Source organism: Lissotriton vulgaris, chromosome 3_1, assembly GCF_964263255.1.
Source record: "Lissotriton vulgaris chromosome 3_1, aLisVul1.2, whole genome shotgun sequence".
In the NCBI taxonomy this organism is placed as follows: domain Eukaryota; kingdom Metazoa; phylum Chordata; class Amphibia; order Caudata; family Salamandridae; genus Lissotriton; species Lissotriton vulgaris.
In genome coordinates this window covers 1,021,031,550-1,021,042,050 of record NC_141689.1, presented here as the reverse complement: position 1 = coordinate 1,021,042,050, position 10,501 = coordinate 1,021,031,550, and the positions used below count along the sequence as shown (strand labels likewise).

Sequence of the window (10,501 nt, the reverse complement as noted above, 5' to 3'; positions counted from 1 at the left end):
GTACTATAAGGCCGCTCATCTTTGCTAATCCTTGGGCCAAGCGAGACAGGCAGAATGGATCCATGGGTAGCCACCTTAGTATGGAGACTCTGTGGTTCTGGCCACTGCACCAGTAGGTGCCCAGGCTGGTACTCACCTACACATAGTCCCTCTCCTCATGCTCCGATGACAACGTTGCATGGCGAGGAACGGACTGCGGTTCACCGGGACCTAGAACTATATCACACAAGAGTAGTGTATGAAATGGAAATATAAAAGTGCAAGAACTCACAGTGCCCGTGTACCTATGTCCTACTGAATAGTGCTGGTACTCTCCCATTAAAAGTATGGCGGCTCTGCCGAGAAGTGCAGATACACTCCCTTTCAAATGAAAGAAGTGCAGGTCCATTCATAGTCCTGCGAGAGCAGCTCACCCAGGACACTCCGGGTTTGGGCAAGACAAAGCTTCCCATAGTGCATTCCAAGACACCCAGAGATGGAAGCACTCTACAGGAGTGTGTCACACACACGGAACAGAGGGTGAGGTGTAGAAAAAGTCAGAAGTGTGACACACTGGGTTGTGCAGCGCTCTAGAGTCGCCAATCACCAAAAGAAACTGAGGTGCACGGATGGGCTCTCAAACCCTAGAGGAAAACATGAGAACTAAAAAGGAGAAAGAGAATAAGAGCCGCTGATGGAGGGGGGAGACAAAGAACAACGTGAACAGCATGGACTAAATAAATGTGACTGTGGGAGGAAGGCGGCCAATTGACAAAGAGAAAAAGAGGGGGAAGGAGCTACAGAGGGGAGAAAAGAGAGGAAAGTGGAACAAGAGCCCGGAGTTAGTGTAACAGTTGGGTGGAGACAATGTGATTTTAGAAATGGGGAAACTGGAGCGAGAGCAGCAGAGGGAGGAAACACCCAGAAAACCATGCACAGGGTGACAAAAAAGTGCATGATCGCAGGTGAAAGATGGAAGCCAGAAACATGAAAGACAATTACGAATGAGAGCAGCTGAGGTCAAGAGCGTTGAAACAACAGGAGGACAGACACGAATGACAGCAAATTATGGTAAACAGACACAGGAAATACACAACGGGGAAGAAGAAAGTAAAAACAAACTGGAAAATGGGAGATATACGAATGGGAGTAACAGAGGAACATAAAAGCAACCTAATGAGAAAAGGAGAGCAGAGAGAGGAGGAATTAAAGTGGCTTGGGAAGAAATATAAAAGTGAAATCAAAGGAAGAACGAAGAGTAAGAGATTCAGAAGGAAGAAAGGAGCAGGGAACCTGAAGGGGTGAAAGGATAGATCTTCCCCGTCGGTTTGGTATCCCCCTACTCTGAGGGGAGCTTACAAATACAGCTATAAGCTAACTAGATGCTCTCCCCCGTCGGTTTGGTCTCCCCCTATGGGGCTTATGCGAAAAAACCAAACCGAGGGGGGAGAGCATCTAGTTAGCTTATAGCTGTATTTGTAAGCTCCCCTCTGAGTAGGGGGAGACCAAACCGACAGGGGAGATCATCTGCGCGGTCAGCCGGCAAGCGCGGGAAGGGAGGCAGATGGCGGCTGCGCACGTGCACGCTCGCGTGAACGTAAGCGCTGGGCCACCAAAAGCATGATGGCAGCACTTTGAAAACCCTGATACTAAATGTCTGGAGCAGCGCATGCGCTGGCTCAGCAAGACCTAAAAAGGAGTTCTGGAGAGAGAGCTGCTGTGCTTTTTAAATACAGTTTCAAAAGGGTGCCAATGATCAGCATTCAAAGAAAGGGGACAGAAAATCAGACCTTTTTGCTTCTGCTTTCATTATCTAGATCTAAAATATCTAAAAGAGATTCAGTACTTATCCCCAAAAAGTACTTACTTCAAATGTGTTACCTTAGCAACTAGTAGTAGTCATTGTGATCTAATACATGGAAGCATGCACTCCCCATGTAAAAGCCCATCTCTAATTTTCTGGTTACAGACAACTTGAGACCATCTGTAGTAGTCTGTAATAAAGAAGTGAGTAATGACTTAACTGTAACAAATTATTTGAAGCAAAATTAAGGCTGCATTTTAAACAATAAAAACGAAACATGTTTTTTCCTTCATCTGATCTGATTTCCTAAATGAACAGTGACCAGCAGAAAGGAGCTATTTATGGCAACATGCGTTTTGCGAGTTTTATAGTAATTATAGAAAATAGAGCATTTATTTGTATGTTTCAACTGATTCTCTGCTGGAGCATTTTTAAATCTAACTAGGATTAAACTGATTCTGAAATATTTTTGCAACAAATATCTAGTTGCTTTTTACTGTGTTTACTTTTACACTACAGATTGGCCATGTCTTATGAAAGAGAAACATGGTGTGGCCATGTATTATAAGGAATAAAGTACCCCCGCCATACATTATAAGGCTAATGCAAGTCACCCCAGAGTTACATGACCTTATAAACAAACTAATTTTTCATCCTGGTTCCTCTATAATCTCATGGACCTCCTTGTTGAATTGCAATATTCTTATTATTTATGGCACAGGTACTTAATCCCATTTATAATACGGCAGTCACAGGGAGATGTATCACTAGGCAAAACATGGCAAAGGAAACTAATGTGGATTGCACCAACAAAACACTAAAAGAAACCACAAATAATCAGGGAGTTTCGTTTTATAAAGCTTTGCAAAAGGAAAGAAGAGAATGAAATTCCCAAATCACATTAACAGTCCATTCTGTAAGGTGGTCAAAACTGGACTGAAAAAAAGTTCAGTCTGTGATTTACAGCTCTCTTGAGGCAACACCAGTCAATGTTGCTCCTTGACCATAGTGGGCGAGGACAGGGATATACGACAGGAATTTATTGGATAGGTAAAATGGCAAGAAACGAATTATCGGTTCCTCTGGGCCTTGCCCCCAACTAGTTCCTCCTGGCGCACAAAGTTGCAACAGTCTGAAACATACAGTCAAACCTGTTTAACAGTCTTGTTGTTTGCCATGTTATTTCTAAAGATCTTGTGCTTCCGTACATAATAGGTTGGGGGTAAATACAATTTTTAAAAAATGAGTTGCGTTGAAAATGTATAGTGTTGCATATTCCTGAACATTAGTCTAGGGTGTACATTTCCTGTGCTAAAGTAATTGTGCAACACTTGTCAGCAGTCCTTCTAGTCATCAATACAACATCAATACACATGCTGCCCATGCTTTGCGTCTAGCAATCAAAAATACTTTTGCACACTAGTCTTACCCAAGCAAAGAGGCCGGATTCTTGTATTTCTCTCACTGCAAAAGTGGGGCCCTAAGACAATCCAGAGATCCCCAAAACTACGTTTACTTACTGATGTCAACGATGGAAAACCAATGAATGTCTCTTAAAGCTAGAAATGGCATACAGCATTGTTTACAAACTATCCCTGGCTGCAGTAACCAACCACTCTTCTCCTTATACACAGATGATCTATCCATTAGCACATAAGATGGGGATGCCTCTGCTGTACTGTTTGAGCCATTAACTCACCAGTCTGTCTCCCCAGTAAGCATAAAACGAACGACAAATAGAAAAATAAATAAATCACCGATTCCTGGCTAATTCACCTCTTTCTTATCGCACTAGTCTTTTGAAATGTAGATTATTTAAATTGAAATTGAAATGTATTACGTCATTATTAACTAACATTCAAGATACGGCAATGAAACTAAACATTCAAGTTACAATACTGGAATGCATAAGGCTTCAGCAAAAAAAAATATAACTGCTCATCAATAACATATGAAAAACATAAAACACACTCTTCCTGCACTCCTTTTTCCAAACGTGGTTGACTTTATAGATAATGTCACTGTAGTTTCTGAAGTGTGTTTGTTCACAATAAAATAATTCAAAACCGGTTATGTTTTGTGCTCTGCCCATGGAGGATGCAGCTGGTGGTAAACCACGTCAGAATAAATGCAAATGCCTTCTGCTTAGCCAGTTATCCATGCCACGTAACACATGTATCAAATGTGGCAGGTAGAGTTTCAATCTTTAAGTCACTATCCGCCATTTTCATAGAATTGTGGCATACCATGTGACCGTGCACTGCTTCGTTCACTTGATCCTATCGGACTGTGATAATCGATTTTAGAATCGTTCCTCTCCTCAGTGCTGGTTTTTACAAAACAAGAAAATTAGGACAACTATAAGAGTCAGTACGGCTCATAAAATACACACACACACAATAAAAAATCCAGAATAAAGGAGGTTGAAAATGGATTGTGCTTGGTATTCGGGATCTACAGGAATATACCCTAGATTAGGACCACCCCTTAAATAATTTTTTTTAAATGTCTGATGAAACATTGTCTCCCATCTTTCAATTTCAGTTTCCCCCACGCTGTTCTCATGAAGAAAAGCTGCGTCTGTCGTGTATAACCAGAAAAAGGGTTAATTTACACCATCTTCCACTCCTCAAGCTCCTTTCCACTCTTGGTCTTCGTTGAGCTAAACGGTCTCTTGAAATGAAAGAGTGCACAGCACTCCAGAAAAGAATTCAGTGGCGGCATTTAAAACAATAACTCAATACTCATCAAGCTGCAGTCGGATCTCCAAAACAGAAGGGGATCCGCTGGCTGCAGCACAGTACTCAGTTCGGATCTCAGTTTTGGTTTTATTCAAGGGCAGAAAATGATCTACTGAAGCATATGATCCATCAGGCTGGAAAACAGCAGCCACAGAGGAACCCCAGCCTCTCTGCTGCAAGCCGCCACTGGACTCCGATGCTCAAACACTACAATCCAAGCTTGGATGAAGCCTTGTGGAGTGCTCAGTTAAAAGTTCCAGGGTCGAGGTAGGGGTAACAGAGGAAATTGCCGAGTTTGTTGCCCTCCTCGTCGTAATGGAGCATCCGGAAGCAAACATCACAGAACAGGCACGGGTCTTGCGGTGCAAGGCTGTCCTCATTGGTTACCCACCTGTAAGCAAGAGAACGGGCATTATTTAGATAGGTACACAACAAAAGGTCATAAACGTTTCCCGCAAAGTATTTCACAGATTCACAGTATCCAACATACAATGTGATAGAAACACAAAAAAGTACAAACTGTACAATAATGGTGGCCAAGTGGGGCAACACTAAATGGCAAATGGGAACTACAGATTTTACTTAGCACCCTAATAGAACAAGATTTTACAATGCAACGGTCTCGCCATTGCAAAAGTTAGAGCTATTGGCATTGTAAATGACAACATTTTTATTTATGGGTTGGTTTTGAAAACAGATAAATACATGGCATTGTCATTTACAATGCCAATAGCTTAATATCTCGCAAATGCGAGACCTATTGCATTTGCACCCACACAAACAGAGCCACAAACACAGAGCCACACACACACACAGAGCCACACACACACACAGGGCCACACACACACACACACACACAGAGCCACACACACACACACACAGAGCCACACACACAGAGCCACACACACAGAGCCACACACACACACACACACACAGAGCCACACACACACACACACAGAGCCACACACACACAGAGAGCCACACACACAAGCAGCCACACACACACAGAGCCACGCACACACAGAGCTACGCACACACAGAGCCATGCACACACAGAACCACACACAGCCACACACAAACACAGAGCCACACAGACTGACACCTCTCCAAAAAGGGCACATTTTATTGGATTCAGTAGTGAAACCAACACACTCGTCATGGTGAGATCTGACATAATAGGGCTGTACTAATAAGGTTAAATACACATTTTTAAACAAAATATGATACAACAAAGAAGAAACACCTACTTTCATACGTATTTATAATAAGGATAACATTAAACAAGAAATGATCATTTATAGAACACTAAAATAATGACATCCGGAATGAAATAATAGTCTCCTCCATTGACTCAAGGAAGAGGCCTTGAATTATTTCAGTTGGTGTATAATGAACGTCGTTGCAGGTTGATTAGGCTGTCATGTTAACTGAGCACGTTTAATTTAAGCGATGTTTTCGAATAATTAAAACCATACCCGCAACCTCGTCATATTGCGCGTAGATGCCTATGGGTCGAAGGAGCTGATAAGGGATGGCGTTGATGCTGAACTTGCCAAAAGTGATCAAACAAGTTGGATTTTTTACAAAACTGAAGACTACGTGGGACATCACTTGAAACTATGTGGGAATCTAAGACAGACACGTGGGATGGAGGAGGGTGGAAAACTCAGAAGAGAAGCACAGAAGGGAGGAGGGCAAGTCCAAAGTCAGTGAATTGCTGAAATAGTAATATACATGAACAGGCAGGGGAGCGCACAGTTGGTGAAGGGGTTTGAAGGCACAGGCGAATGCCAATAATTTAATAACCTTTCAACAATAAGGTGACACATGCACACGAATCAGAAATTGAACCTGTGCCGTAGAGGAAACTTAATATGTAGGCATGGCTTAGCGCCATAGGTCTTTGTCAGCTTAAGTTTTATGTTATTAAAACTGTTCTTTCTGGGACTGACAGTAGTCGTTTATTTCAAATGGAGAAGCAATCAATCAACTGAGAATGAGTGAGAGACAGGCACAACAGAGGTGGGGATAGACAACATGGAAAACTGACACAAAAGGCCGGTGTACTGGAAAAGCGCATGCAGCCCGATATGAAACCCACCTGTGCAGTTCTAGTGACCCTGGCCAACCTTACATGCTTCGGTTCTTTAGGCTCAATGTGAGTGTGGTGTCACGCAAAAACTACTCTGGCCGGAAACAGAATGTGATCCTTTAACAGAAACTGACCTAATCCGGAACTGGAAATTATGCAAAATAAATAACACTCGCTGACGGAGCAATTTGGTCAACGCACAAAAACACACAGAGGTGGAGCACTGTCAACTAAGGCTCGTGGAGGGTCTAACACGGAAAAAGCCATGTTTGAGCTATCATTTTTTTAAAAATGTACTCTTATAGTTTCATGCGTTACCGATTTTTCTCTAGGATGAACGTTTATTTGGATGCAATTAATTTTCATGAATACATATTTTATTACCTTTTTTTTCATTACCTGCGTTTAGTGATTTATGTTTATAACCACAGCTGACATTTTACAATCATTTTTTGATGTAAATTAATAGGTTACAAGATTAAAGCTTCCTGCAATACCACCTTTTTTTCCAAACAAAAGTGGTCCTGGCTGCGATGTCCGCCCTCGCTGTTGCTGCTTGCAGCTGGGCGGAAGTGCAGTTTTTGCCAAGGTTATGGATCGGTATCTGCTGTTCCTCACTTGGGAGAGTAGACCAGAGCCCGGAATTGCCACAACTGGAGGTCTGTTTTGGAAATGTTTTTTTATACTGCATGAACACATTTGATAAACTGCGGAAACCGAATTTACGAATTATGGCTAACTCATTGGTGTTGATTACATCGTAAATAATTGTTCTAAAGTGCACATGCACACAAACCATAGAGAATGGCTGCGTATGCATTTACCCTTTTGTGAAGCGTAGCTATTTTACAAGTACAGAGTCTGTCTTAGTTCTTCCATCCAAAGGCTACATTACTTTAACTCGTTTCAGGATGCAAACAAGCATTCGCCATAACGCAAGTTTTCTCTTTTAACCCGTCCTTTTCAGACTGGGCGCCCGACTTCCTGCTGGGATAAAAGGTTCCTTATCTTCTTTAACGGGCCATCTGGACCCATAAAAAAAGATAAGAAATCTTTTACCACAAACGTAAGGCAAGGAACCCAGGCTGAAAAGGACGGGGCTTAGATAGAAAGAAGAACATCACTAGGACCTCTTCTCCAATGGCTGGCCACCGTTTAGGAGGCCAGCCAATGGAGAAGAGGGGTGGGGCTTAACCTCGCTAGTGATGTTCTCTCTATCTCATTAAATCTCGCCAGCGAGACTGCGCATGTGTGCAGCCTACGCTAGCCGAGACCTAAAAACTAGAGGCACTCTGCTCTGATTGGTCATGTATCTGTGAACCACTGGCGAGAAGGCAGCCTTACCTAGAGTTGAGTATATACGGGATATTACAGATAGACAACTATGGGCCACATTTATAAGGAAATGGTGCAAGGCAGCGCAGCAGAATGCAGCACACATGGAAAGAGGGAGAAAATGAGAAATACAGATATTTCTCCTCGTTATGCCTGCTCTGGGGAGCATAAGGGTTTGGTGCTGCCCCAGGTTTATGTGATTAAGTTAATCAGGAGCAGCGTCAAACTCCATGGGCGCTGCATGAGAAAACCCACAGTAACGCCTCCTTGACGCAAGGCAAGGCAGAGACTTGTGCTGCTTTTCTTACTCCATATTTATGAGGCCATGCAATGCCCTGCAGAGTGGCTTTATGTCACCTCTTAGGCCTGATTGAGAGGTTCACACATTTGCAGCGTAAAAAAGAAAAAGTCACACTCCACAGGCGCAAACCTCTCATAAACAAGTCCCTAAGTTTATATATAGATGATAAGGTGTCAGGTGGGGGTGGGAGAGAAATGCATTTTCCTGTCCAGTTTTCCCAGGCACCTGTTCAATACAGATGATACCAGCCTTCTGAAGAAAGGATACCATCTCGAGCAGCATACACACACCACCCAAACATCATGAAAACCAACACTCCATATTGATACACAGAAACTTCACATTATATAAAGCAAGAGGTACCAGGTATGGGGAATAGACAAACAGAAAGAGCTTGCCTGAATGGAGGGGGGGTAGCCACAGTCACTCACAGGGGAGGGGGGGGGGGGGTAAGAATGTTTGGTGTTCACTTGTCACAACCGCACATTTATACTAGCTATCAGCAAGATAAAGCTAGAGCTTTGCCAGTAGAATTTAAGGGCTGTCATGTTCACTGTGGAAAAAACAGATCTTGCGATAAAAAAAACATACAGGAGGGAACAGCTTTTCCAAGCAGCTTTCCAAGGACTTTCAAACCATCAGTATCCCATCCACGTTCTAACTAGGAACCTAACCTCGTACTACCATAGCCCTGTAATCTAACTCTAAAATGAACCCCAACCGTAAGCTTTCAAAGTAATCCCATTGCCAGCCTTCACAGTATGTCTTCCCATTTCAGTAAAAACATTTTTCAACTTAAATTATTTTAAAACGCAAGTACTTCAATTTTACATTTTTTTTCTTTCTGTTATTGTCTCAGTTCTATCTTGTTCTATGAGATTACCTGTACACCAAACACTCGGATGGCAGCTGAAGGCTTTAATGTGTCCAAGACTTCAAACAAGTCCTTGACCAGGATTTGGTGAAGTTCTGTGAAAGCCATCAACGTCTTAGTCTTTTGTAGGAGTTTGGATTTAGATTGGTTTATATCACATCACAGAACTATTGCTTTGAGAAAATGGAAAATTACATGTTAATCCTTTTAGTTTGGCCTCCTGTTTAATATGAGACCCTGAATTACCTGGTTGTTATGCACCGGGTCAGTGCCCCAAGGAGCTGCATAGACCTTTGAATTAAAGACGATTAACCCTATTTTTAGCTCGATCCTACCAGATGCCTGGTTGCAAAAGACCTATTGTTAGCTTATAAAAAATGTACAATGGCTTAAAGCACCCCCACTGAATACCACTGGCTGGCTTTATTATCAGTCATTTGCTTTTTTCTTGTTTAATGGCTTGAATAATCCACCTAGAGTTTGTCCCTCCCCTTGAACTGAGCCTCTTTTCATCTGTCCTTACACTGCTCTATTTCAGGGAATTGTTTTTTTTCTTTTTGCTTGATCAGTTTGAGAGCGCATGTGTTTTCCACCTGTCTCCATCATGGGCTTCTCTCTCCTTAGGCTTTGTGTTTTGCTCTCACTTGTCCATGTGCTTCTTTCCTCCTGTACTCCATGTTGCCCTCTCACATGTGTGCTTTTCTGGTCAAACACTCCATTTTGCTGGCTCCCCCTGCTTGCTGTGTCTCGTGTGCCTCTTCCCACACCCCCAGTGCTGCCGTCTTCCTCATGTCGCTACCTGCCTCTCCCAACACGTCTGCCTTCCCTATCTTTAATTGCTCTCTTCCAACTCCACTGTTCTTTCTTTCATTTTGTTATAGGGTCAGGCAGAAATTGCTGCTGGCCCTCCATAAATGTATTTTTATTTGGCCGATCTAAGTGGCGGCTGCCACCATAATTCTGAAGGAGCTTGCATGTGCGATTAATGCCATTTTATTTCTTTGCCTATACTAAACAGCACTGGCAAAGAGCATTGCTTTTTTACAGATGCTATTCAGTATTGCCACAAAGTATTGGTAGCAAGTCAGCAGGTCGCAAAGGCGAGCGCATTGACTTTTTCAATGCTTGCTCATTCTGACAGTGAAAGAAATAACACATTCTTCCAGCAGCAGTAGCCCGTTCATACATACTGAGGGGCCATATCCCCCACCTTTTATTAGGCAAGAATAAAAGGTCTGGTCAGGTTGAACAGTGGTCAGCCTGACAGATACTCTCCTGTCAGGTCAGGCAGCCAGAAGCTCTACATATGCTAAATGCACAGGCTCCTGGCTGTCTGAGCTGAACTATGCCCTGTGGCCATGACCTCCTCAGCCTG

General features: G+C 42.9%; 1 protein-coding gene across 1 annotated transcript in view; it reads right to left on the bottom strand.

The window, feature by feature from the left end:
• Window positions 1-2,617: 2,617 nt before the first annotated feature.
• The window catches only part of SNAPC3 (small nuclear RNA activating complex polypeptide 3), a 262,056-nt gene continuing 254,172 nt past the window's right edge, over window positions 2,618-10,501 (bottom strand). Inside the window, exon 9 of the mRNA XM_086961406.1 lies at window positions 2,618-4,915. Coding sequence (XP_086817532.1) covers window positions 4,768-4,915 — 148 coding nt within the window. The 3' untranslated portion in view covers window positions 2,618-4,767. The remainder of the gene's footprint in view (window positions 4,916-10,501) is intronic.